This window comes from Netta rufina (assembly GCF_964035555.1).
Source record: "Netta rufina genome assembly, chromosome: 11".
Taxonomy (NCBI): domain Eukaryota; kingdom Metazoa; phylum Chordata; class Aves; order Anseriformes; family Anatidae; genus Netta; species Netta rufina.
In genome coordinates, this window is record NC_140134.1 from 16,512,556 (window position 1) to 16,540,282 (window position 27,727).

The 27,727-nt window shown below is 55.6% G+C and overlaps 1 protein-coding gene across 3 annotated transcripts; it reads right to left on the reverse strand.

The window, feature by feature from the left end:
- Nucleotides 1-529: 529 nt before the first annotated feature.
- RGMA (repulsive guidance molecule BMP co-receptor a) lies at nucleotides 530-25,031 on the reverse strand. Of its 3 annotated transcripts, none has more exons than XM_084293413.1 (4): nucleotides 24,907-25,031; nucleotides 18,589-18,704; nucleotides 6,175-6,686; nucleotides 530-3,713 (listed from the first exon to the last, which is right to left on the reverse strand). In XM_084293413.1, the coding sequence occupies exons 1-4, from the start codon at nucleotides 24,918-24,920 to the stop codon at nucleotides 3,003-3,005; spliced, it is 1,353 nt and encodes a 450-aa protein (XP_084149539.1). In that variant the 5' UTR covers nucleotides 24,921-25,031; the 3' UTR covers nucleotides 530-3,002. The 3 variants fall into 3 exon arrangements, with proteins under 3 accessions (XP_084149539.1, XP_084149540.1, XP_084149541.1); XM_084293414.1 differs by lacking the exon at nucleotides 24,907-25,031 and adding an exon at nucleotides 18,920-18,937; XM_084293415.1 differs by lacking the exons at nucleotides 18,589-18,704; nucleotides 24,907-25,031 and adding an exon at nucleotides 12,779-13,083.
- Between the last annotated feature and the right edge of the window lie 2,696 nt (nucleotides 25,032-27,727).

Sequence of the window (27,727 nt, forward strand, 5' to 3'; positions counted from 1 at the left end):
CTCTGACAGAGAGCAAGGTTGTGTTTCTCTCAGATCTCTGGTGCTTGATGTCTTTGTGTGAATTTACCCAAATAGTGCATACCTTCAGCCCGTGCCCATGTCCCACCCGGTTTTCGCAGCCTCCCAGCTCCTGCTGTTGGATCAGGCGGCAGGTCAGCTTTTCAAAGAGGAAAATGAACCAGAGAAGTGCAGTTTTGGTTTCCCTCATCAGAGGGCACTAACAAACCCGACTGGAGCCAAGAGCGATGTGTGAGGGAGGAGCAGGGCCATGGCACCCTGCTTGGCTTGGCTCCTTCCATTGCTCAGAGAGGCAGGCTCAGATGGTTTATTAGCTATAGTTGTTCCGCACCATCCCCTTTTCTCATTTGGCTGTAAATAAATAAAACCCCAGAGCAAAATTATGAGAGATTTTGGACAGAGATGAGCTGTCAAGGTGTCTTTGGACTGAAGCAAGCTGCTTCAGAGGGAATGCAGAAATGGGATAGCAATTGCAGCGAGTGGTGAACAGCACCATACAACACACCGGGAACAAAACGAGACCCACTAATTTATTGTCAAAAAAACCTCAAACTTTACTTGCATTTCTCTCAATAAATAATTTACAGTATATACACGTGGTGACACTCCCGTGGGTCTGAACGCAGGGAGGAGGTGGGGGACATTCTCATAATGTCCCCCCTTTACCTAGGTATTTCTTTTGTTTCCAAGTATCGGGTCTTTCTTGGCCACACTTCACCTTTAACCAGAACTGGGTCAAACACAACCAAAATAAAGTGCTTCACTGTTTGCTTCTAAAATAGGGATACCCCAACCACCCTACGACAGCTGACCACCACTGGAGCGCTCACCTGGACAGTGGGACTGAGCCATGTGGTAATCAAATATAATTTCCTTGGCTTTAAATTACCCCCGAGCCACAGCAAATGTGTAAGAGGGTGATTGCTTTATAGGAAAGGGAGGTTTTATGGGAAGGATGGCCTTATTGGCATGCTGTGGCTTGGCCAGCTTAGATGCTGTTTGCGAAGCAGCATGTCTTCAGAGGGGATGCTTTGCACAGTAGCTGTTATCTATGGGGTAATATGGCAAGAAACAAGTGTTTCCCCATAGCCAGTGAGAAATTTAGGCTTTCAAAACTTGGGTTTTGAATTTCAAGAGACAAATGTTTGGATTTTTCTTTAATATGGGAAACAAAAAGTCCAAATCAGCCTGGCTGAGCAATTAGTGCTTCAGGAAGCTGAACTGTCCCATGCCGTGGGGTCCAGTGGTTGGTCTCCTCAGTGCTGCCAAACTGTGATATCCTTATTTTAAAATCTGCCTAAACAGAATACCTGGGGCACCAGCAAACAAAGCAAGGAGCAAAGTAGTAAACACATCTTTTTTTTTTTTTGTTTTTGTTTTGTTTGTATGTTTGTTTCTTTTCTTTCCTTAAACACTTAAAAACCAATTACATCTCTTCATCTGTACAGTCACACGAGATCAATGCCAGGGCTCTATATATTAAAGAGACAATATAAATTACATCCATTGACACAATTTTGCATTTCTCTGCTGCTTTACAAATGGAGCTCTAGAGCTGTTAGGACACAATGAATAGTCACATTGAGTATTTACACCAGGCTGCCTCTTGGCACCAGTTCAGACTGCCAAATGTAGCCTATTCCCACCTCTTTTGGTGCTAGCTTGTCTCGTCATGCCCAGAGACCTCCCTTGAGCAGGAGGTTCCCCCAAGGGTGACACATTTTGGGGTTGAGTTCTGGGAAATTCCCCTTGAGGAAAGGAGGGGAAATCCATAAAGAGGTCTCCAAGATGCAGACCAAAGGTGGTCTCGCTGTTTGTTCAGTGAGCAATGAGGTGAACCACAGAGGAACATGGAGAGGAAGAGGTTGGGCAGCACAACGTGGTGGGGAAGGGAGATTATCAACGATTTTGAGGCAGGGAACAGATATTTGGGGGTTGTTGGGGTAGGGGGTCCTCTGCTGCATCCTGTCTCCTGGCTGGATTTCTAACATTGCCCCATTCCAGAGTCAAGCCCAGAAGGGCTTAAGGTGCAACGGGTCTGCAATGGGGTTGTGAGTCACGGCCCCAGGACGAGGAGCAGAGCAGAGACCTAGCAGCAAACAAACAAGAGAGGGACGTTCCTGCTCCACGACCTGGCTGATCCGCGGGCAGGCAAGGGGTTGTGGGGCTTGAGGGGGCACGGAGCGGGTCTCCCACTGAGCAGCCTCCCCACTGCCAGTTTTAGGGGAGTAAATGGCGCAAGGAGCTCATCCGTCGCCAGGCAGAAGTTAAAGAAATCACTTGAATACTGGCCAGGTTTCTCCTGTCGCAATCAAGAGTCCTCAGTGGGTCTGGGCAGAGACAAGGGAGCCAGAAATAGAACTATGGAGTGAATCAGCTGAAAGAAGTGGCTAAAATTGGAGATGCCCTTTGAACCACAGAGAACACAAGCCAAAGCTTGAGGAACATGTCCTCCTTCTACCCAGAAGGTGCCTTGTTCTTCTCTGTGGCTAGCCCCACCGTTTCAGCCCCTACCTGCTGCTTTTGCATCGCCTCCTGCAGCGATGGGGCTGTGTGAATGTGCACAGCCCAAAAAAACGGAGCCCAGCCCCGTCATGCTCACGGCTCCCTAACACAAAGCCACGTTCACACATTCCAACATCACAGTCACCACGAGCATTCTCGGGACCATAGGGGTGCCGTGCAAGGAGGTGGGGTTCCCCAGCACCCTCACTACAGGGAGGAGGAGGATGAGGATGATGGGAGGTGAGGAAGGACTACTCGAGGTGCAGTCCAGCAAAATCTCCCGACTGGTCCTGGGAGCATCACGTTCCTCCTGGACAAGAACTGGGGAGGACCAGGTGCTGGAGAGAGGGGCTGAGATCTGAGGACGATCCTTTCACTCCTCACTGGATCCCCTATCCAAACTCTCCTCGTCCAGCGCTGCTGTCTTGTCCCTCATCCCCTCCTGCTCCCCTTTCCCCACAGTGCGAGGGAGCAAACCTCTATAACAAACCCAGCCAACACTGACTCAAACACAGCAGTGCAACCCAGAGGGCAGGAGGGGCCCGGGGGAGCCCCGAGGGAGCCGCGTTGCCCGGGGCTAGGTCCCGTGTCCTTTCATAGAGGTGCAATTTGTCTTTGTTGGAGTGAAGCATCTTCACGTCCTCAAAGGCGTAATAAGCAGCCAGCATGAAGTTGACGTCCCCCGTGGTCAGGAGGTCGAAGACGCAGGACTGGAAGTAGAGGTCCTCGACGGGCAGCTTTTCCCTGCACTTGGCCGTGGCCGATTCGTACGTGAAAGCCTCGGGGGGAGCCTGCAGGCTGGGCCCCTTCCTGCGAGTGCGACCCTCAGCTGCCTGAGCCGAGCGGAAGGTCTGGAAGTCAATCTGTTGGTTGAGTGGACAACCGCGGAGGCACAGGTAGAGGCCCTGACTGTCCCGGTCCTCCACGGCGTTGACCACCTCCTCCGGCATACGGACGGCGAAGGTGAGGTAGCGGCCCACCTGCCTCACCACGATGGTGGTGCCGATGTACTTTGCCTGGATCTCGATGTGCTGCCCCGACACCTTCTCAGTGATCTTCAGGCTGTTGGCTCCGTGCTTGTCCCCACCGTTCTTGGAGCCGTCAGCAAAGGCAGCGGGGAGCTCGTCCATCTCCGCCTGGTACACTTTCTGGTCCACGCACTCCTGGAAGCTCTTGAAAATGATGGTGAGCTGGCAGGGGGAGGAAAGGAGGAAAAAAAAGGCAGAGGGTTACAACCAGTGCTGACCACCCAAAGAGCACACAGCCACCCCCAGGATCAGTGTGGGAGGTGGAGGAGCTGTCTGCTCAACCCAGCCAGGAGCACAGCCTAGCTCATGGGTAAACACTTCCTCTTAAGAAGCTGCCCCAAATTTTATACACCCATAGGTGGCTGCCCCAGCTTTTAGGCACTCAGACACGGTCATCCCGCTTCAGAGCTGAGGACACCATGCATGGAGGCAAGCCTCAGAGGCTGGACGTGATGTCCCCCCTGGATCCGTGCTGTTATCAGCAGGCCCAACACGGTGGCTCCCATGCAGCTGGGGCTGGTTGGAGTATCGCTAGTCGCAGGCTTGTGGTGGCATGCCGGAGCACGCAGCGCCGTCTTGCCTCCAGGGCCTGGCAGCCAGCAGAGGGGGACGAGCCCTGATTCCTGTAGGTGGTGGAGCTTCTCTGGCTCCCATGGTATTTACATCCCACAGGCCCAGCCTCCTCCCCTCCCTGGCTGTTTGTGAACCAACAGGGTCTTCTCCCCTGCCCCCCGGGGCCATGTTGTGCTCCATCACAACCACGCAGACCCACGTGCATTCAGGGTGTTGAAGTGGGCAGGCTCTCCTGGAAGGGCTGCAGGTGCAGACTGAGCCCAACATCCTCCCCACCATCAACCAGTTCAAACCTGGGTCCCTCGGTGAATAACTCACCTCACAGCCCTTCCTCCTCCCTTGCCAACCTGGCTTTGTGGGGAAGGCCTGACAAGGAGGAGGAAAATGGGAGTTGGCTCCTCTTTCCCTGAGGGAGGAATGGGAAGGGGGACACCCCCCATGAAGGAGCAGACTGAGACCCAGCTGCTGTGTGGGGAGCAGGGCAGGGCTGGAGGAGAGGCAGCTCCTGCAGCCACGTGGCAGATAGGCCAAGGACAGGGTACAAAGGGGAAAATGGAGGCACCCCAAGGCCCGGGCTGAGCACAGTGGTGGCTCCAGAACTTGTGATCCCAGCAGGAACAGAGCTCTGGCAACATCCCTCTCTCCCAGCACTCCTCCCCTCAGCACACAGACACTCCCAGCCCCACGGCAGCCTTGCTGTCCCCTCCTCAGCCATGTCCTGAGGCACCACTTTGCCCTGGTCTTCGGGCTGCACTACTCCTCCCAGAGTCCTTCTCCAGGTCCAGCCCTGTCTCTGCCTGAAGGAGTAAGGATAAGGTCAGAGACTCTCGAGCAGAAACACAAAGAGCCCCTTGGACCAAGAGGCTCCCGTCCTTTCCAGCAGCACATGGTCCTCTAGCAGTGACCCAGTAACGCTTCCCATAGCTCGTGCTGCAGATCTCATGACTAATTTCTCCTCACCACAAGCCCGTGAGGCAGAAAAAGGGCTCAATTAAAGTGGTGATCTTGAGTTCCTGCCTAGAAATCGTAGGTCCCCTTGTCCTTAAGGGACCACTTCCCTCAAGCCAGACTTATTTGCAAGGCATCAGCAGGTTTTGAATGCACTTGGGTAGGTAAGGAGTTGAGAGCATCAGTCATCTCTAAAGAAGTTTATTAGGGACATGTCAAGACCAAAATGCCAGCTCCAGCTCAGGCTGAAATGGTCATGGGCAGAGCTGAGAAGCGGTGGCTCTGGGAACTGCACTGCCTGTCATGCTCATGCTACTCAGCTCTCCCCTCGCTCAGGGCCCAGCAGGTCTCCCACGCACTGTGGGACAGGACACCTTCCAGGAGCAAGACGTCTCCTCCTGAGCCTTCCATATCTTGGCACAAGTGGTTTCAGCTTTAGAGCACACACACCACAGGGCAACGTGACAGCATGTCAGCTGCTGGTCTCTCCTGAACCTGAGGCTGTCACACAAGGCCTGCTGTGTCACAACTGCGTGTTTGCCCTTGGGTTTTCTCAGCGCTCACTCTGTTCCTCTGCGATGTTTACTCAGGCTGTCACAGCACTGCCAGAGCAGACTGTACCCCGCAAAATGCCACAATCTGGCTGCAAACCAGAGAGACAATTACAAGCCTGGGCAGCAGGAAGGCAGCTGGAGGAGCCTAGCTCCCTACTTGGATCTCAGGTGTCCTCCGTAAGTGCTGCCATCATTCCTGGTCTGTCTGTGCACCTGGAGTCTCTCAGGTGGGAGCCCTCTTAATTTGCCATCCCCCTCTTTTGGCCATGATTGCCTTCTGAACTGCAGCACCTGAGCCTGATAACCATGATGGGGCTGGGCACGCCCAGGAAGAAACCTTGGGCATATAAATACAAGTGGGGACAGAAGAAGAAAGTCTGGATGGGCATCTGACATTTATGGTCATGTGCTCGTGTTTATGAGGTGCTCCTATCCACTCTCATACTTCCCTAGAGAGATGTGCAGATGGTGGAAGAGAATGATGATGGAAAGAAAGGGTGTGCAAAAGTACCTCCACCCCTCCTCACAAGGCTGTGCCCGAGGCTCACCTTGCTGGTGGCGGTGGCCGAGGAGCCAGGCAGCACTGGCGTGTTGGTGACCTGGACGTTCAGGTAGTTATTGTCTATGAGCGGCCAGGCCCCTTGCACCTTGCAGGTCTGGAAGGTGTCCGTGAAAGTCCTGAGGTGAGGGTCCCCGAAGAGCCCGCAGTGAGTATAGTTGGGGGTGGCCGAGTGTTTGTGAAAGCTCTTCTCGTAGTGGCAGATTTCGGGGCTGTCGGAGCGCTCCTGGCTGTCCCCGGGGGGCAATGTCCGGAGGCGGGGTTGGGATGTGGGGCCATCCTTGGAGCAGTTGTGCTGCACCATGAGATCGTCTATGCCATGCACGGCCGAGTGGTAGGCCAGGTCGCCCCTGCAGGTGCGGGCGGTGCGGCGGGTGCAGTGCGCGTAGGCGCGCAGGGCTGTGCAGAACTCGGGGGCCTCCTCTGCGCCCAGGTGGTGGGTGCCCGACGTGGCCGCCCAGAACTCAGAGTTGCACTTGAGGATCTTGCATGGAGACGTCACTGCGTGGAGGGTGGGAGGAAAACATGAAATGGTCAACGTTTGAGTTACCAACTCCGTTCCCGGCAAAAAGCTGGTGCTCCCCTCCCACAGCCCGACCTCCTGATGTTGGCCGCAGCGCGTGATGCGACCTCGCTCACCAGATGTGACCCTCTCACATGACCTGGCTCTTATGGGAGGCTCCTCAAAGCCAAGGAAACCAACAGGATCTGCCCCAATTGAAGGCAAGAAGGGAAAGAGCAACCAGCCTTTAGATGAATGCTCCTTGGGGGGAAAACCAGGGTGAGGAACAATGGGATGTATTCACTAACAAGATAAGGCCAGGGCATTAATGTGGTAGGATATAGAATGGGGTTATTAATGTGGTGAGAGATGCAGTGGCATTTTTTAATGCTTTTTTAGGGCTTGACATTGAAAACTCTGTGAATTACTGCGTGTTTAGTTCCACCACAGCAAAAATCTGCAGGCCTTCCTACTCCTCCTCTTTGGCTTGGGGAGACCCCTGGGAGCCTCTCTCCTGCAGCATCCCCCATGACACTGCACGCTGCGCCCCACGGGTGCTGGGGGAGCCCAGGGACGAGGCGGGAGGCCTGTTCCCTGCCACGGCCCATGGGGAGAGAACAAGAGGCTGACGCAGAGGAGAAAAACCGGCACGGCAGGGTGCAGGGTGCCAGCCACCCCGCTCGCCCGCCCGCCTTTCTCCAGATGGAGAAGCCGAAGGCAGCAGAGCTCCGCTGGGCTCAGTACTTGCTGGCAAGCCAGAGGAAAGCAAAGGAAATTTGGATCCTGAATTTTTATTTTTTTGCTTTTTTTCCCTCCCCAGTGCCTATTCCCCAGGGCTGTGTGGCTTCCCTGGAGCAGAGTTGAAAGCAGCTGTGCAGAAGCACATGGCCTCCATTGAACGTCGCACAGACACTGCTCTCTGCCTGTGCCAATTTGGAGCCCTGCTGGGTGAACCCGGGCTCACACCACTTAAAATTCATGGTGTTTTCCTTCCTCTCCTCTTAATCAACCCCTTCAGAAGGCTTGCAGACTGGATGGGATCAGGCACAAAAGGCAGCGGAGCAACAAGAGAAAAAGCCCCACCATTTCCAGATGCTTTTGCGGTGCCTCGCGCAGGCATACACGTATATTCCTGTCTCGGCATTTGTTTAGAAGGAGGCTGGCAACGTATCTGTGCCAAAATAATTTCAGATTTGTTTAAAGAGAAAGTTACAAAACCCGGCATTGTTGCAGGGAAAACAGTATGTTTTAGTTTCAAACACTGCAGTGCTGGAAACCTAAACATAGTTGGTGCTGGAAAATCAGGAGGGCACACCAAGGCTATAAAGTACCCAGCAGTCCAGCTTTAAGGAAGCCTGTCTGCTCTCTCCTTCCAAGAAGAGTGAAGTGCAAATAGGAAACGGTGACAGGTTCCTTGCAGTTTCAAAATACATGTTTAATAAATTCAGATGCTAGCAACAGCTCTGAAAACCCAGGAGCTGTTTCATCTTGGCAGTGTCCAATTAAAACCTGCGAGAATGGAGACCTTTGTGTCCTGCTTTCACTTGCCATCAGCCGGAGGTGACCTGATAACAAGTCTGGGACAGGGGTTGGCATTTCTGCTAAGCCTTCTGCATTTATGGGACAGATTTAGAAGAATTCATAAATTCACATTCCCTCCCTTCTCAGCCCTGAGCGTTTGGATTTCCACCAAGGACACTTTGCTTATCAGTGGGCCATCGCTGCCAGCTGACTCGCAGTGCAGTGCCTCGCTCGGTGTTTTTCCTGGATGAGAGATGGCTGGGAACGGCTTGTTACCCACAGACACAAAAGCCTGGATCCCCGATGCAGAGCATCTTGGCTCTGGAGGATATACATCTGCATATGGCTGCTACAGCATGCTATAGCTAACACAGTGCCTGAACACAGAGGGAAAAGGAAAGGAGCGTATTCGAGGCGGCCGCTCTGAGGAACGGAGGCATTAACACAGGCAATCCCACACATGCCACAGTTTTGGTAAAACCATCAGAATGATGGGAACAAGTCAGTTTGCTGGCACGGGGAGTGCAAGCAGGATGGATGTTGGTTTACTGAGGTGTGAAATAAGGAAATTGCATCTCTGCTGAGAGACTCGCAGCGTGGCTTTGCAGATCCTCCAGGTGGAAGGTACAAGCTAAAAGAACATGGAGAAGTGCAACCATGCCACTGCCGGCTACTCCAGCTACCTATGGCCCCAGGAGCCTTGCTCTCCCAGCAGTTATACCTAATGCAGTGCTTGGGGGTGCCCTGAGGCTGCACAAAACCCAATGCACCACCCCTGCAGACAGACGTGGCAGCAGCACGGCCCCAGGAGGAGCAGAAGGACATATCCCTGGATGGGCAGGACCACCAGCCCCTACTCTTAGCAAGGCACTGGGATGAGCTATGCAGGGCAGCCCAGCCTGTGGGCTGCTCCCGCCCTTCTGATGGGATTTGTAGCAGGAATAAAGCCACAGCCTGTTGCTCTTGAAGGGCACGCTTCATTTACTTGGATCGGGAGATGCAGCCATGACCTGTGGCAGCCTACGCACAGAGCAGGCTGGCTGAGCTGCAGGGGAGAGAGGTTTTCCTCCTGTCTCTGAGCAATGATGACCTTCCTGGTGGGACATCAAGCAACGTGTCTCTGTAAAACCACCACAGAGGAAGCTGGGGCCATGGCACTGTAGCAGGCAGTGACCCCTTAAGCAGCCCCTGCTGCAGAACTGCCCCCGATACCCAGCGCCAAACACGTCCCTGCGCCAAGCATCCCACGCTGCCGCACCACCAAGGGTCACTCCTGACTTTATAAGGTCCCAATTTAAAAGAAACAAAACTAACAGGAGGACAAGGAAGCCTCTCTCTTTCCTCCCTGGGCCTGAAGGGGGAGCGTTCTTCTTTAAGATGTTATCGCTCGGGTTTTGGCACCGGTCCCCTTCTTGCTGTTTTGCTCATGGCCCCATATAAGGCCAGATTTCCAAGCCAGGTGCCTTGGCGGCGGCGCGCAGGGGCGGTGTGCGAGCGGGGCCGTGCACGCCTGTGCTTTCCCATGGACACTTCTCCCATCGCCCCGGTGGTTTGGCAAAGCCTTGGGGGGCTGCACGAGGGGCATCGCTTCCTCATCTCCCTGTGGCGGGGTGGGAATGGGGACTGGGGGTCGGATGGCCGGGGGTTTGCAGGCAGGGCTCGGTGTGGCTTTGCTCCCAGTCACCGGCTGGCACAGCCTCGGTCTTCCTGTGCCCGCCTGCTCAATGTGGCGATTGTGCAGCACCTCGGGCTCACAGGCACCTGCGTGACTCAGCCTCGGGTTGAGCCACGTGGCTGCCACCACTGCCACCGTGCTGGGGACGCAGCAAAAAGCCACCTCAGAGGAAAGGAAACGTGCCCTGCTCCCCGCCGTGCCTTGTCCCCTGGCAGCAGCTTTGGCACGGCCGTGCAGGCTCATTTGTACCCGGGCCAAGGAGCGATGTTTATTCAATTTCACGTAATCTATTTTCCATCTACTCACAACGGATCTGTTTTTCAACCACAGATGACTTAGCACGGAAACGAACCCCTCTCAACCAGGAACCCAGCGAGGCTCTGCAGGACCTGCGTGACGCTCTCGTGGCTGGGTGACACTGCCACCCCAGTCTGCCGCAGAGGGACCTTTGTCCCAGGGACCAAACGGTGCCTCCGACGTGTGGCTTCAACCCCTGGTAGCCCAGCCACCTCCCCAGCCTCAGCGCTTCTCCTTTTGGGGACTCGGTGCCACTTAAACAAGGCATGACATTTCCTTCAGTACCTGGAGACTGGCAATTTAGAAAGGTTTAAAGTCAGGAAAAAAAAACATTAAATCACCCAGCCCACGACAGTCGGCCTGCACGTAGCCTGGTGCCTGTGTTTGTTCAAGTGCACCTCCCCGAGGACTTCCGCAGCCCGAGGTGGCTGCGGGCTGAAAAGCTGCCCCTGTTTCAGGAGTTTATCACCTCTACAAAACGTAGGTCTTGGTCCTAAGTGGATTTTATCTGACTTCATTGTAAGGACATAAAAAGAACCAGCAATTTTCTCCAAAGCAGTAAAAAGTCCGTTAGTACCCAGCGTGTTTCCCCGCAAAGATATTTACACACTGCAATCAAGTCACTTGTCAATTCTCCAGATAAGCTAAACGGTTTGCACTTTTAAGTTCCCACTGGAAGGTGTTTGCCCAGCCCTACAATCAGCCTGCTGCCTCCCTTCCCCACGGCAGGAGGTTTCTCTGCAAAATTCACCGCCCCGACGGGTGCTGCGGACGTGGGCCGTGCGCTCGCCCCTGCCTGGGCACAAAAAAATCGCAGTTTTCTTTTTCTGCATTGCATGAAGCTCGCTCCCCTGCTCCAAAAAATCAGCCTTCAGGCAGCCCCAGCACGTGGCCACATCTGGAGGTGCCGGCCAGAGCCACGCTGTGCTCCCCTACAGCACATCTCCGCTAGACTGCACGCTATTAAATTAAGCGTTCAAACCGACTGCACGCACGCATCCAACTTTAACAGCCAAACTTTAACAGCCTTCTAATTATCAGTGCCCCCTATTTTCCCTTCGGCTGGTGTCAGGTTACCGGGATTTCATTTACCCAAATCATGCTCGTTCAGAAAACCAGCACAAAACCAACAATTCGTCTCTTCCCCTGTAATTTCTCTAGCAATGAGAATTACTGGAAATTAGTTTCAGTAAGCAAAAGCCAATCCTTTTAAGACTCTTGGGTGCATGTTAACCAGACCTGTTAATTTTAAAGCGTTCACTGCTAAGAGATGTTGTTTAATATCCTCCTGGTTACTAACGGGCTGGAAAGTATTTCATCACCCACATGTGATGCAAATACATCATCCTGCGTTTTTCCAAATCCATGGATTGAGGTGTAGATGTGCAAGCCTCACACATGCAGTAAAAGGGTTTTTTTTCGGAGAACACAGTAAAACGTAATTACCTTTGGCCTCACATCTGAGCACGTAGACTTAGGCTCCTAAACAGATATTTATTTAAGTAATCTAAATAAACATATTTATGCTGACACCTCAATAGGAAAGGCACGGTTCTCGGAGGTGCTAAATACCAGCGACTTCTACCAGCTCCAGCTCCTGGCTGGCCACCGCTCGCAAAAGAATGATGGGGAAAAAGTTTTTTTAAAAAAAATATCCAGATTGCTCCTCAAAACACTGCTGAGGGGATCTCTTCCTTCAAGATTTTGAGAGCCTGAGGTAAGACCCAAGGGGACGAGTGCTTCACCCTTGCATCCAGCCCCACGACCCGTCCCCGGCCTTGCTGGCCATGCCGGGCTCTTCCAGCGACCTCCTTTGAACTGCTAATCAGACCCAATCTTGCCGAATAATAGCCTGGTTATTATTGCCTCGTTTGCATAACAAAGAGGCCCAATAAAACTGATTTGACTGTGCTCAGAGGGGGTGTGAAAGATCAGCCCTGAGAAAAGAGCTGCAGGAATGCAGCAAACTGCTCCAAAGCCTCAACCCAGGAAGAAAGACAATGCAATTTGCCATCAAGAAAAGCCCAATAGACCAATAAATTACCCATGTGCAAAGGGATCAGCTCAGGTTTCAGCTGCACTGGAGCGGGGGGAGGAGGACCAGGAGGACAGAGCTGCAGGAGAAAAATAAACCTGCTTCTCTCCAAGGGCTGGAGCTGCCATTTGGCAGGGCGTTGGGCATGGGGAGGTTGGCTCGGTGCAGGCACCTTCCATGCCAGGGCCTGGGCTCTGTGCGCCCGCTGGCAAAGGCTGAGGATGTGCTAAAGGCAGGTGAAGGGTGTGCTCGGAGCTCTGGGTGAATCTGCAGCGTCTCTCTTTTAGCCCAGGCCTCATCTTGCTCAAGAGGATGCTGTGGAAAGGCCTCACCAGGTTGTCAAAAAGGAGGACGCAGAAGGAGTTTTCTGGTCTCTGTCACTGCAGCACCTCCCTCGTGTCCTCGGTGCTGACTTCGTGGTCCCCCACCTCCCCTCTCCCGGCATCGCAGCAACACGGGGCAAGCACGTGCAGGAAAACAGCAGAGTCAGTCAGTGCCTTCACCGGGCACGGCACAAAGCGATGGATGCTGTCAAAGAAGCCCGTGACACTCCTGTCACTTACTCAGCTCTTTTGGCTCCTGGAATCCTCTTACTGCAGACACGGCGTGCTTAGGAGCAAGTGCATCTCCCCCAGGCCTGCTGGCCACGTTAGTGATGCCCGGCCAGCATCGCTCCTCCAGGTCCACCCCAGCATCCCCCCGCAGGGAGATGGGATCTCTGGCACCACTGGAGGGGGCAGCAACCACAGCCTTGGAGCTCACAGCTGGGGCTGTGGCAAGCTGAAGATGCTGCCCTGAGGTATCAGCAAATCTTCATGAGTTCGGGAGGCACAATGGACTGGAAGGAAGGACAAGCATTTACAGCAACAGAGTTATAGGTTGGCTCGTTTTGCTCTTCAGCTTCATGGTGGGATTCAGGCTTCAGCAGTGCCCTTGCCACAGCTGTTGAAGAAGCAGCCTGGGGTCACGGTGGCGGGTTGGGAGGTTGTGCTCCACGGATGCAGACTGAGAGCTGGTGGATGGAGGAAGAGGAGGGAGAGAAGCGACCTTCTTCGAGTCTTCGTCTGCAGAAGGATGCCAACAAACACCACGGCTCACAACAGGATGGGAAGCGGGGCTCTGTTGTGCCAGGACTGCCCACCTGGGCCTTCCCTGAGAGGACCCAGCTGCTCTCCCAACACCAACCATTCCTGGGAGCATGTAAACCTCCTCGGGAGCACTCCATTTTACAGGTGAGGACGCTGAGGCCATGCAAGGATTCACTCAAGACGAGCCCAGTGGGGAGCAAGGTATTTTTCTCATCCTCTTCACAAAGCATCACCCTCAGCCCCCTCCACCACCACCACCTGTCCCCAGCCCTCCAGAAAAAGGACATCGGTACCCAGACGCTGCACGAGGAGCCTGTGGCCACCTCCACCGACCACCAGCCCCGCGGTGGGGCAGCCCTCCAGCACGGCTCCCACGGGGCTGGTTTGGGTTTCCAGCACCTTGCGCCGAAGCCGTTTTCCCAGGGTGCCTTTGAGAAGCGTTTGAAGGCACAGCTGCCACCCACCAGCGCCCGCGGGCCCCCCAGGTGTGGCAGCGGGTCCCTCGCCCTCCTCCTCCTCGCCCGGGCCGCGGCAGGGCTGGCAGGGAAGCGCTTGATGCTTACAGGTGTGGATTCCCTCTAGGAATAATCATCCCCGCCGTGCTCTTGTGAAATTTCAACCCTTCAAACGCAGAGGTAAATGAGACACAAAATGAGGAGATGGAGAAAAGCCCGGAGCACATAAATCTGGATGAGGCAAATTTATACAATTAAACGCCTGCCAAAAAAATTGCGGCATCTCCGTCGGAGGCGTTGATTTGCGCGCGGGGCGTGGGGTGGCACGGCAGCTGTGACGGCCCCACAAGTCTACCCAAAACCCAGGTGGGCACCCAAACAAATGCTGGGGCTACGCTTGGGATGCACAGGGACCGAGCTGCCTGCGTGGATCTTTTATGAGAAAAAGCAACTTAGAGTAACTTTTGGCCTAATCCCTTCCTGTCCTGCAGCTCCCCACCGCCCAGCCTCATCTTCCCATCCCTGGGAGGCCGGAGATGTGCTCTCGCCTCCTGTGGGCTGCAAAGCCCAGCGCCAGGATCTGTCCCTGCCACACGTCCTTGTCACCTCAGAAGCATCACACAGCAAGAAAAAAGGTAACTGGTCAGCAAACCAAACTGCCACAGGTTGCTGTTAAAGCTTTGGGGACCGAAATCAACAGCTGTCCGGGATGGAGAGAAAACCCAGGGAGCAGAAAATACTTTGGGCTCACGTGAAGCTTGCTCTCTGCCTGTCCCACAAAACCCCCCTTATACTCAGGGCGAGCTCTGCTTGCTGGGAACTCAACAGCCAAGCTCTCCTCGATGCTCAAGAAGTGGAAAGGAGACCTCAACACCCTGCTGGCAATGCACCCTGAAGGCCTCGCTGTCCTTGTATCTCCAGGGCCTCTGGGCCCCATGCACCACGGCCGGGACATTGCACAGAGCTGCTCAGTCTGTGCCTGAGAGGGTGCGTGTGTGTAGGAGCCAGCTTGTTCTCCGCAGCGAGAGCCCTATGACTTCATCAAGGGGATGGCATCTGGTTTTGCAGTTGGACATAATTCAATTCTCCCCCTTGCTGCAGGAATTTCAGCTGGTGAAGCAGTGATTTACTCAACCCGGCTGCACTTGAGTGCAAAGCAATCTCCAGGCTGCAATCGAACGCCCTGTTATTTTGAGAGCTCACGGACAAGGGAATAAATGTCTTGGTGGTGACGGGAGCTCTTTTAATCCGAGCAGTTGCCAAGTGCAGGTTGCAGAGCTTTTTAAAGGCTCTCCTTTTGGAAGCGTGCTCCTGGTGCCACGCAGGGCTGTGCCCCAACAGCTCCCTCCTGACATGCAGCATGGGGACAGGATCTGCCAGGACAGCCAGGAAAAGGATGGGGTCTCCTCACCTGCCCCATCACAGCTGCATCTCCAAGCATCCTCCATCCGTCCCCACGTTCCTCTGGGTTTGTATCCACCCTGAGGCCACCAAGCCCCCTTCAAACTACCCGGAACCCCAATTTTAATTTGGGTCCTGGGTTCTCACACTCCCTATTGCTGCCCCTCATTCCATGTTTGGCATGTTTGTTGCGACAGGCAAAACAAACCAAACCCAGCAGCACCCCAGGACACCCATCCAACCGGGCCAAACACCCTCATTTTCAATTTCCTTATTTTTTGCTCACCCCCAGGGAGCTGGGGGGGGGGACACGCAGCCCTGCCAGAGCCATGGGTGGTTCATGGGCTGAGCCTGAGGGGAGCCCACAGAGCTCGTTGTCACTGTGGCCCAGCTCTCTGGGGACAGCAGGTTGGTGCAGAGCCCCAGCGAAGCCCGGGGTCAGGAAGTTTTTAGGGCTGCACAGCTCTGTGAACACTTTCACGCACACACCCGTCTCGGTGCAGCTGCTTAGGCCGCACAGGAGGAGAAACCTTGGCTGCTGCCATTGTAAACCTGAAGTCATGCATGATACCACCCCGGTCCCAGCAAGCAAGGGCCTGGGATCTCAGGAAAGCGACTTCTGGGGACAAAAAGCAAGGCGTCCACCCCATCTGCGTTAAAAGCCCGGTGCCTCCGCTCAGCCTCACACCGAGCCTGGCTGGCAGTCGCAGAGGACTCCCCGTTCCAAGTACGAGAGCAGCAAGCAGCAAAACAGGGAAGCCAAAATATTTCCAGGTTTACGTTTGAATCCCTCCCTCCTTTCCCTGCCCTGACAATGTCCCGCACAGGCGCCATCCTCCCGGCCCCGCTGGAGGGGAGCTGCTTGCAGCCTCCTCCGAGCCCCCTTCCTCGATTTTGGCTTAACGCTGTGATCCCATCCCTCCCTGCCGCTGAGACAAAAGGCGTTTATAACCGATCTGCACACCTCCAGTAGGGCTGGGTCCTTACTGGGAATCGGCCACCTTGCCTGCAAGGACCAAGGGCAGAAAATCCCATTTTGTTTTTTGGAGGCAGCGGCGTGTTGCAGGCAAATCAGCCGAGGAGAGCCACAGCCCGGGAAAGCCGAAGCGAGCCAGAGGACGAGGGGGAGAGCAAAGCCTGAAGCCTGGTTTTCAGAAGGGTTTTGCTGGCTGGGTACAAAAGGATTTGCAAGAAAACTCGGTGCAGCCCCAGCTGGGAGGCACTGGTAGGGGACAGCTGACCACTGTGGGACACCCCCAGGTGCCCACCACTCACCCTGACCCCAGGGGGGCAGCACCCAAGGGTGCTTGGCGCCAAGACTGGGGTGAAGCTGTTGGTGTGAAAGCAGCACAAGCAGGAATCCAGCCCAGGCTGTGCGCGTAGGGGGGGGTTAAGCAAATAAATAAATAGGGCAGGACTCGGCCAGGCACTGATCCGACACGCCGGGCCCCGCGTGGGCTGCCTCGAGCAGCCCCTGTCAGCTTGGGTTTGGGGGGCCACGAAGTTTCACTGGGGTCACACTGCCTCTTTGGGGTGCTGCTGAAAGCCCGCAAACTCCCCCGTTGGGGCAAAAAAAAGCAAAAAGGGTGAAGGAAGCTTCAGGGAAGCATCCCCCTTTCCCTATCTTCCCAGCCCCCAAACTGGCAGCGAGCCCCCCAGCAGCGCGCACGGGCAGCCCCGGCTCCGTCTGCGCCCCGCTCCCGCTGGCTCCGGATCGCCCCGTTTTGCCAGTTCTTTGCACCTTATTTGACTGCTGAAGGGAGAATCAAACAAAGCAGGCAGCCAGATCGCCTATCAAGTTCTTTCTTGCACCGTAAATCTCCCAGCCCCAACCGCTCGGGAAAGGGCATTATGGGTGCACCAAGAGGGTTTTTTCCCCCAAAAAAATTGTGGTTTCAGCAGGGTCGGGGCTGGGGGCAGCCCTGTGCTAAGCGCAGCACGGGCCGGGTTTGCTTTCCTGCATCTGGGCTAGGAGGGAGAAGGGGGAGGAAGGGCGTAGAGCAGCTCTTTATTTATTTGCTGCATGTGTGTGCAAGACTGCTGCACCTACGGTTATGCAAAAGAAAGGCAGGGGCGAGTTAAAAATGTAAAAAGGGAAAGTTTGGCTAAAACGAGAAGATAAACAAACCGGGAGGGTGAAGCGCCAGGGTTTTTCTTTCTCCCTCCTGCTTTCGCTCGGGTCTTTTTTTCCCCCCTTCTTTGCAAATGTTAAAAAAAAAAAAAAAGAAAAAAAAAAAAAAAAAAGGAGGTAAAGAAACTGGAGAGTTTGGGAAGGAACAAATCCGCCTCTGTGGACTCGGCTTCCCCTCCCCCAACAAAAACAAGCACTCAGGGCTTGAAGGAATTTGCAGGCAGAGATCTGCCAAAAACATTGTGAAAAACTATGGGGGATTCATTGGAAACAGATGGCGTTTTCAGCTGTAATTCTGAAATTCTCTCCTTTTCTGACACAATGCAAACAACCGGGGGATGCGGGCCGGGGGCCGAGCGAGAGGCGCAAGGCGCGGGCGGGGGGGGGGCCCTTGGGTGCCCCCCAGCCATTTGCTTGCACCCCCCTCGACTAGGGCAAGGGAAGGGGGATTTTTAATTTTATTTTTTTCCCAGCCAAAACACGGTGCGAAGCCTCCACAACCCGAGAGAGGCCGGGGAAGGAGCCGGGGGGGGTCACACCGCGCTCCGCGCCCCCCGCGCATCCTTCGCCGCCCGGCCCCAGGTGCGCAGCGCGGCCCCACGGGGAGGGTCTCAGGGCTGTGCCCCCCCCTCCTCCGGGCCCGATCCTGCCCCAAACCCCCAAAGCAGCGCCCCCCTTTTCCTCCCCGAGCCCTCTCTGCTTTGCCCCTTTCGGAGCGCAAAGCGGGGGGGCTCCGCTCCGAGCCCCCGGCGGGGCGCGCACGGGCACGGATCTGGCACCGGGGGCGTTCATCTGCCCCCCCCCAACCCCCAAATTTCATCGCACCCCCGGGATGGGCACAGCGGAACCTGCCTGGCCCCTGTCACCTCTAGCCCCTTGGCTGGGGCTTTTTTTTTCCTTTTTCTTTTTTCCTTTTTTCTCTCCCCCCCCCCTTTTTTTTCCCCTCCTTTTTCTTTTTTTCCTTTTTCTTTCTGATTTTCTTTTTTTTTTTTCCCCTTTCCTTTTTTTTTTTTTTTTTTTTTTTCCTTTTTCCGACCGTCTCCTTTCCCGGGAGGAGACAGCGGGGAGACAAAGAAGGTGAGGGCAGGGAGCAGCAGCCTCCGCCAGGGCTTGGGGAGGAGGCAGGGGGAGCACCAAAATCCGAGCCCCCCCCCCCCCTCTCTCCCGGCTTATTTTCAACATGTGGCAAACTGCTGCAAAGAGAGGGAGGGAGAAAAGAGGCCCACGGGCAGGGGAACTGAGCCGGAGGTCTGCGAGAAACACGGGGAAATAATCTTGAAAACGAGGCCGTTCCTTACCTGAAGGGAAGATGCAGAGAAAGACAGGGAGGATTTGGAAAAGTCCCAGGGCTGTGGATCCTGCCCCTCTCCCCATACCCATCCATCCAGCTCGAGCTTTAACCACTATCCTCTCCCTGGAAGAAGAGTTTAAAAAAAAAAAAAAAAAAAAAGAAGAAGAAAAAAAAAAAAAAAGAAGGGAAGAGAGGGAAAAAAAAAGGGGGAGGGGAATAAATCAATCGAAAGAAGGAACGGGGAAGAAAAAACAAAAATCAAAAGCCCCACATGGCTCCGCGGAGCGATGCAGGGACGGGTGGCCCCAGCTCCGGTGGCCTCTGCACTGCGAGATTACCCAGCCTGTTCCTCCTCCTCCTCCTCCTTTTTTCCTCCTCCTCCTCCTCTCCTCCCCTCCCCTCCTGCAGCCGCCGTCCCCTCCCCTCCCCTCCATCACCCCGCCGCCTGCCAATGCGCGCCGCCGGCCGCGGGGAAGGGGCGGGCACCGCAGCGCGGCCATGGGAGGGAGGCAAGGGGGGCACGGAGAGACCCCCCCGGGTACACGCATTTTGGGGAGAGCCTCCGCTATGGGAGGATGTGTATTTTATTTTTTTTCCAGCCCCTCTACAATGAGACTTGGGGGTGCGGCGTGGGGCAGGCTGGGCTGGGGAAGGTGAGGCCGTGCCCTCGCCCGTGGCACACGCAGCTGCTCCGTGCCACCCTGCGGGGTGGGTGCAAGCTTTTTGCCACCCTTCCAGGTGTTTTAAAACCCCAAATGGGTCGGAAACGGCAAATTTAGGAGCTCTGGGAGCGGACAGCTGGTGGGACCCCCCCGTCCAGCCACCAGCCAGCCGCTGGCTGATGCAAAAGGTCATGCAGAGCTGTGCCCTGGGCGTGCAGCCCGTCCTTTTGCTTCTGGGGGGACAAATCCCACCGGCTGCACCCATATGGTGGTCCCGGGGGTCTCATTGTGGCAGCAGGGGGCAGGTGGCAGTGCCGGGATCCCCCTCCCTGCTCCCCAGCCACAGGGATGGAGCAGCAGCAGGGAGCACACGGGTGTTTGCCTCCTGGGCTCCAAAATCCTGCCCTTTTCCTCCCCCTGCGATGCCACAGCAGGACGAGGCGAGCAGGTCGGACCTGCAGCCGTCCCCGGGCTCTGCTCCACCCAGCAAAAGGCGAAGCCAGGAGGGAAGCACCCCCCGAGCAGCCCACTTGGGTCTGCTTAAAATTCCCCTCGAAGGATGCTTTAGCCACAGCGAGCTAAGACAAACTCCAGTGCTGAATGAGAGTGCCCACGGGTGTAATACGCTTTAATTAATGCGCTTTAACTTCCTTGTTTTAGATCATTAGCCCTCCTTTGATGGAGTGCCCCCTCGCCGTCCTAATGTTTTATCTCCTTTCTCTCGGGGGTGTTATACAAAGGAGGAAGGGATGCCGGCTGCTCTCCGCCACCCCTCTGACAAGGGGCCTTCCTCCCACGGGTGTCAGGGGCCAGGGGTGCTCCTTGACTCGCTTCCAGCTGTCCTTGGAAATCCCCTTCTCTGCCTCAAGGACGCTTTGTGGCGTGACAGCAGCTCCACAGCTCCAAGAGGAGTTTGTTCTTTCCTCCCCGTGATTCAGCCACAAGAGGTATCCCTGCAGAGGGAGCTGAGGAAGAGGAGACGGAGGTCTGGCCCCGGTGCTGCAGCTGAAGGAGGTGCTTCGCTGGGGCCTTGTCCGGAATTAAAACTGCTGAAGCTTTTCCATCTGGGACCCAGATGGGATCCAAAACTCCTGGGGCCTTGCCTGCCTGACGGGAGATCTGTCTTGGTCCTGATCCTCCTACAGCTGCGCTCGGGTGATGTCCACCGGAGTCGGGGGGAGCTGCGTGTGCGGGACCGCTGCCAGAGCCGGGCAGGAGATGAAAGCTGGCAGGCCGCATCCAGACCTGTAGCAGAGGCAGTGTGGGAGGAACGCCTACCCCAAGCACCTCTTTGTGGGGGATGTCAAACAGGGGCAAATATGTCCAAGCCCTGCCAGCTGCTGCTACCACCCAAGAAGAAATGCCTGCCGAGGGGATGTGTGGGCAGCTGGAGCTGGAGGGGGCCCGCGAGGAAGCCAGGGGAAGGGGCTGTAGGCCCCAAATGCCTTCCCCTTGCTCTCACCCTGCCCTCCTGCAATGCAAGCCTTGATTTTGGTTCGATCTGTGAAAATATCCTTCCTGCTCTTCCCCAGGCCGGTGACATACAGTGTGATCTATTTGTTTTTAAGGTGCAAACGGGCTGCATGGCCAACTTTTCAAATCCAGCTGCTAAATAGCACCTCCAGCTGGATTTGACCTCCAGCCCCCCTTTGGTATTGCTGTCTTGTGGCAAGCCGAGGCATTGAAATGATGAGCTGGGACCCAGTCTGAGGCGTTGTTTTTAAAATCAGATCCTTGTTGGAGCTTCTGCCTTTGGCTTCGGGAGAAGCGCGCTGCTGCACAGCCGTGCGCCGGTGCCCCTGGCTCCAGTTCGTAAAGCAATTGCTCCTTGATTTTGCTCAGTTGCATCACGCATTGCAAATGGGATTGCTGTTTTTGGCACCGATCAAAGCAGTGGATTTCGCTGGAGAAAACAACAGATGTGTTCAAGCCGTAGCTGCAGAGCAGGAAAAGGCCCCAAATAAGGTGCGCTTCTGCAGCTCCCGCTCCCCGTTCCACATTTTTTAAACAACCTTCACCTTTCTGATAGCTGGATCAAAGACCTGGGCTGAAAATCTGAAATGCAGGCTGAACCCACTGAAATGCAGGCTGGGCGAAATTTGGATCTTTGCCTTGCCTGATGGGGCTGTCTCAGCTTGGAATTGGAGAACTGGGGAGCGCTGATCCCGTTTTCCCCTACTTCTTTCCTTCATGGAGCCTGGACTCGGAGCTCCTTGCACACAGCATGTGGGCAACCACCCGCCACTGAACTGCAAACACCTCTGAGGCTCTGCTCGGGGGCAAAGGCACATCCGTGGGCATCCACACCTCGGTTCCCACATTTAACCTCGTTACAGAGGGGTGCGAGCTTCTGAGCATCCAGGTGCCACGTGCGGAAGAATCATGGCCAGTGTGAGCCCGTAGCATCCTGCTGGCTATTTGCAGGGAGATCACAGCTCCCAAGGGATCCTCAGCCTACACCGCTGGTCTGAACTTGGCTTTTCTGACCCTTTCCCAGGGCGCTCTGCCCCGTGCCACACCATGCATGTCTGTGGGCTTCAGCGGGGCTGGAGGAATGTGCCTAATTTGAACCCTAAGGTTTATAGGCGATGCCTCCCCTTGCTGCCTTCCTAATGGAATTATTCAACACCTGTAATTATATGGCTAAAATAGTAAATATGGGTATTTCTGAGGAGTGTAACTAGTAGTTAGAGGACTCCTGGTCTGCTCCTGACTCTCCCGTGAACTTCCCTTCATGCAATGAACCCCACAGAGCTGCAGCATGTGTGCCTTTGACTTCTCTGCCTCGGGACAAGGTGTCCAGCGGGTGCTGTTCGTGTCCTGGCTGGGGTAAGCTGTGATCAGCAGGGCAGGAAGCTAATCCTGAGGCGTTCGGTGTTGATACGTGCTTGGGTTAAGCAGCAAAAAGCTAATCACTCCCTAAAGGAGGAAGGGAAGTTTGTAGTGGAAACCCCCAAATGATTATCTGGGGAGGTTTGGGAACCGATTCCAAAATGCTCGTGGAATTAAAAGCAAACACCTGTGCTCTGAAAGATTCCCTTATTAGAGCAAAAAACCTCAGAACAAGAATAATGAAAAACCCACCCTTCATCTTTCCACGTCTTTTGTGTTTGTGATGCTGGCCAACACTGCAGCTCATTTCAAAGACCTCCCCTTTACTAATTTTTCCAATTTCTTTTATTATTTTATAGTTTTCCTGGCTGACAGAAAGAATGGAAGCTCTCCCTGAGCTGGGCACCTCGAAGCTGCCAACCAAGTGTCTAAACCCAGTGCCCTCCTGACCTGCCCCTGCTCTGGGACACCTGCAGCAGCAGCCAGGAGCCCGGCGTCCCCCCGAGGTGTCACCAAATCCATGCCCCAGCACCCAGGGACCTCGTGGGGCAGGCGAAGGAGGTGGCATGGGCTGGGCTTTGCAGGTTGGCCAGCTCCTGTGTGGCAAAGTGCAGAAAAGAGTTGCCCGGCTGAGATAATCCACCGGTCCGCAGCTGCCTCTGTGAACATTAGACTCGCCGATCTGCCTATGCAAAGAGAGGCCGGCGGGTCGAAGGTGGAATTAAATATGGCTTTGTAGCACCAATAAATAAAGGAGAAACAGCGCGCTGTTGACTTGCAACTTCGCATCTGCTGAGAGTGACTAATTAACAGCGGCCCTAATTGAAGTCGCTGGGGCTTATCCTGTTTCGGGTTTGCTCCGCCAAGTGCCACAAAGTCACCTCGAAGTCACCAGGCTGCGCAAGGCGAGGGGAAGATGGGCTGGAGGAAAGCTTCTCGTCTCACCATGACAGAAAGTGGGACACAGAGGGATATTTTCAGTGTGATCGAGGTCATCACGTCCATTTGTTTTTGGCTGGTGGCGTTCCTTTGCTTCTTCCCACTGCAAAAGCCTGGTGGGGTTGGACTCCTCCGCGGGGCAGCCCTCCTGTGTTCAGTGGTGTTTGGGGCACTGCCTGGCCTTCACCTCCCGTGGATTTAGTTCTCTTGCTGGCCTGGCCTCCACTTTGGGGTAAATATATCCAGTACTGTCTCTCTAGTGTATCTCCTGCACGTCTAGGCTCTTCTCTAACAAAAAAGAAGGGCTGGGAGGTGCCCAAGAGCAAGTTGAAATGGCCACATGTCAGCTCAGCAGGAAAGGTTGGCGAACCTCAGGCGCCCCAAAATAAACAGCAGGGAAGGATTCGCACCCAGACCTGGGTGTTCATCAGCGGAGACAGAAACAGGCTGTGGAACAGGACAGCGAGGCAGCCTTGTCTTTCTCTGTTGCTGTTAACAGCTACTGGAGTCTTGCGAAAGCGCAAACACAGCTCCCTAATTCCGCCCCTCTACCTGACAGGTCAGCCAAGGACACCTCCTGGGGCTCCCCGTTAAAGGTGGGGCACAGCATTGAGCATCTGCAAATCTGCACCTTCAGTCTGCTGAGAAAGGGGAGCTCGAAGGGTCCCAGGTGAAACCCAAGCACCTTGCCCAGGTCCCTCTCTGGCGATTCCTGGCCAGCAATCCAGCCCCCATGGGATGCCTCTCGTTTATGAGATGCTAAATGTCAGTGGCACCGCCTGATTTTTAATATTTTCCTGAATATCTGGGAAAGACATGCTCCTTATGGGGAAAAAGAAAAAAAAAAAAAAGAATCCAGCCCTTCTGTAGGTATTGGAAGAAATGAAGCTGGGCCGGGCAGCAGCTTTTGTGGCGGGGGAGCAGCTGGGGGCGGCCGGGGCTGGGGCCCCACTGGGTGGTGCTGTTAGCCCTGCGCCGCCTGCAAAAGTATCCAGTTTATAAAATAAATGCAACCCAACGCCGCCTTAAACCACATGACATAACAGCAGCTCGCGAGCTCCCATTAAAATCTCAATTTGGGGAAATTGATTCTACCTCTGAGCAATTGCGATGCAATTACTCCAACAGGCAGCAATCAAGGATCACATCAAAACAACACCAAACTTTCATCTCCTGCCTCCCAACCACCACCACAACAAAAAGCACCTGTCTTGCAAAAGCAGCCCGCTCGCCCGAAACGTACATAATGGTTAGGAAGAGCAGCGTGCAGGTCCCGGGCTGGAAGCAAGCCTCGACAGGGGCCGCTCGGGCTGGTGCCTCCGGAGTGTCCTGCCTCGGGGCTACATCCTGCAGCTTTACGCCGCTCCCAGCTGGGGTTTGGGGCTTTTTACGGGGCTGGTTCAGCAGGAGTAAGGCCAGCCGGGCTCCAGCTGCCCCTGCAAAGGGATGTGGCCACATCTGGGCAGCTGTCACCCCTCTCCAACCCACGCCCTGAAGCTTTGAGACCCCAGGGCTTCGGGGAGAGCTCCGCAAATGAAGCACTCCCGTCCTGCTGCCGGCCACCGGCCACCGTTATAACGGGAAGGGGAAAATATTTGGGGAGGGTTGGCGGGGAGGGGAAATATTTCCAATTAGCAAGGGGTTATTCGCTGGGCTGAGCCCAGGAGGGAGCAGTTTGGGTGGCAACCACCAGCGGGGAATAAATGCCGGGCTCGGAGCAAGAGGGAGAAGAGCCGGGTTTGGGGATAAAAGCGGAGGCAGCAGGAGGAGGCAGCTGGAGGCTGGCGGCCTCGCCGGGTCCCACAGCAGGAGCCAGGGCCATGCAGGGAGCTGGGGGCAGCATGCAGCCATGGGGGGCCCCGCACAGCCCCCCCAAAATCCCCTCCCCTTACCTTAGCGGCCGCATCAGCCTCTCCAGCCCGCCGCGGGGTTGGCGCAGGGAGCGGTGGCTTGTTCTTATTATGAATTCTTATTATTAGTTAGTATTTCTCCAGGAAGACGGGGGAGGGAATGAAATAAAAATAAATAAATAAAATTAAAAAAAAAAAAAAAGCCCAAAGAGCTGAAGTGGCAGGGGAAGGGGAAGGGAGGGGGGGGTGGCCCCCCCTGCCCTGGGCAGCGCAGCCCCGGTGGGGTGCAGCGGGGCCTCGCTCAGCGGGACGCAGGGAGCCGCATCGCCTTCCCGGAGCATGTGAGAGGCAGCAGAGGAGATAGAGCCAGATAGGGAGGTCTCCTCCCTCCCTCCTTCTTTCCCTCCCTCCCTTCTTCCCTCCTCCCTCCTTCCCTCTGCACTAGGAGCAGCATCTCGGCTGCAGGCGGCTGGGGAGGGAGGGCAGGAGCTGCCCCCCCCTCCCCAGGGTGGAGATGGGGGGGTCCCCACTGAATCCCCCCCCCTCTGGCACCTCCTTGGCAGGCAGAGGGGCTGGGGGAGGAACAGGGGGGCTTGTATGGTTTCCCCAGCCTGGGAGCTTTGGGGATGCTCCACCTGCAGTGGGGGGTGTGGAGGGGAAAGGGGACTGGGGGGGACATGGGGGGATACCCCTCGATGGTGACTGAGAGCATCTTTCTGTTAATGGGGGGTTGAGGGGAGGGCTGGGGTCTGGGCAGGGAGGGGGATGCTCTGCACAGAGCTTTCAGGCACCAGGGAAGGGCTGGAGACCCTGGGCTGCCCTGACAGCCCCCCATGGAGCCCCCATCCCTGCCAGCACCAGCACCCAGCCAGCCCCTGCAGCCCCCTCCAGCCATCGGGGTGAGCCTGGGGTGGGCACCCAGCTCCCACGGAGCTCTGGGGGGGCTGGATTTGGCCCGCATGGGTGCCTGCATTTCTGGGAAAGCTCTGGGTGCAAGGCTGTGCCAGCCAGAGTGTCAGACGTGCAATTAATTACTGCAGCCCCAGCGCCACAGACGTGCTAAATATGCTGTCGCCGTCGTGCGTGGATAATAGCAGCCCTTTGCAAAGTGTTTCTTTCTCCCCTTTTCTCTCTCTCTATTTTTTTTTTCCCCGGTGCCAGAGACAACAATTGCAGCACACACAGCAGCTCTCTGCTGCTTGATTAAGTCAGCAGCGAAGGCAAAATGTGCCCGTATGGCTCAGGCTTGAGCAGGGAGCCGAGGGTGTGTAAGGTACAAATGAGAAAATGGATGGGATTTAATCACAACGAACCTAACCAGCCCTGCTGCCGTAACCCTGCTGTCCAAGAGGTCTTTTCCCTCCGTGTGGGTGCGATGGGTGCGTAGTCCTGACAAAGGAACAGCGCCTGTGAGGATGAATGGTTAAAGCGAGGACAGAGAAAAGGCTGGGGGAAAGTCCGATGCGTGCCACCTGAGTTAGCAGCCACAGAAGGAGCCGTTTCTTTCCGCAGCGCTGATGCCCGGAGCCGTTTGCTGTTCCGGATACCGTGTGTGGGTGCTGCAGCACAGCAGAGCTGCTCCTGCCGGGCCTGGGGCATGGCACAGGAGGGGAATCAGGCACAGATCCCACCTCGGGGAAGGCAAACAGCTTCTGCAGGGGACCCCAAGTGAGCCACAAAGAGGATGGGGGACAAGTGGCCGCGAGCCCATGCCCTCCTGCGGGTGCATGCAGTGGGTCAGGCTGGAGCCCCACACCACGAAATGCTGCTGGTGCAGCCCCTGGGCATGGTGCTACCACAGCATGGGGTTTGCTGTCACCAATCCATGTCTCGGCTGTCCTGCAGCAGTGCTTTGCTGAGAAGACAAAGCACAAGACCAAGAAATGTTAATGCCCAGGGTGGTAGAAGAGCCTTGGTGACGGGGGCAGAGCATCCCAGCAGCAGGGAACTGGTGCTGAGCTCGATTCAGGCTGGGAACCACGAGAGGCTCCCAGCCAGGCACAGCCTCACTCGCGAGGGCTCTCAGAAGTCCCTGCCGGCCACTTCCCCCAGCCCTTATCAGCGTGCCGTTAATCTTTGGCATCGCAGCAGGAGCTGGCACCTTCAGCTCCAAGTGCAAGGTGCGTGCCTGCGACCTTGCCTCCTGCGCCACGAGCGGCCGGCGCGGTGCTGAGCGAGGTGTGGGGGGAAAGGATCCGGCCCTGAGAGCTTCACCCCGGGCAGGTCATGGGATCGTGGGACCCTGGGTGATGCACATGGTGGGAGAAGAGAAGGGCTCGGTGGGAAGAGAGTATTGGTATCGATAGTGCTGGTGTAAATTTGCTCCTGGTGAGTGAAGTACAGCCAGGTGGAAATTAAAGCTGGGAGATTCAGCCCTCCTTTTCCTTTGCTCGTCCCCAATTTAGTGCCGGTGACCAGTTTCACCTGGTCACACCGAACACGAATTTGCCCTTCTCCCCGCACAAGGACCTGCTTGGCCACAAACCAAACCAAACGAGCAGTGCCAGTAAACTTTGTCCTTCCACAACCAATTGCACTGGCACAGCCGGGGCGGCCGTTAGAGGAGGAGCTTGGTCGGGGGAGAAGCAGGATGCTGGGGCAGGAGCCACCATCAGCAGGCAGGTGGTTGGCCCCAGCAGCGGGAAGGTGCAGGCCACCTGGGGCACGTTAGCGGGTTGGGGTGTGTTACAGCTCACAGCTCAGTGAAATCAATGGAAATCAGCTTCAAGGGTTCATGGGCATCACAGGATGTGAGCTGCAGGGCTGCCGGATGCTGCAGGACACACAGATTTCTCCTTTTCTTTCCCATTTCTGCAGGACTCACCTCAAGCTGTTATTTTGAAGGCGTTTTCTGTGCTGCAGC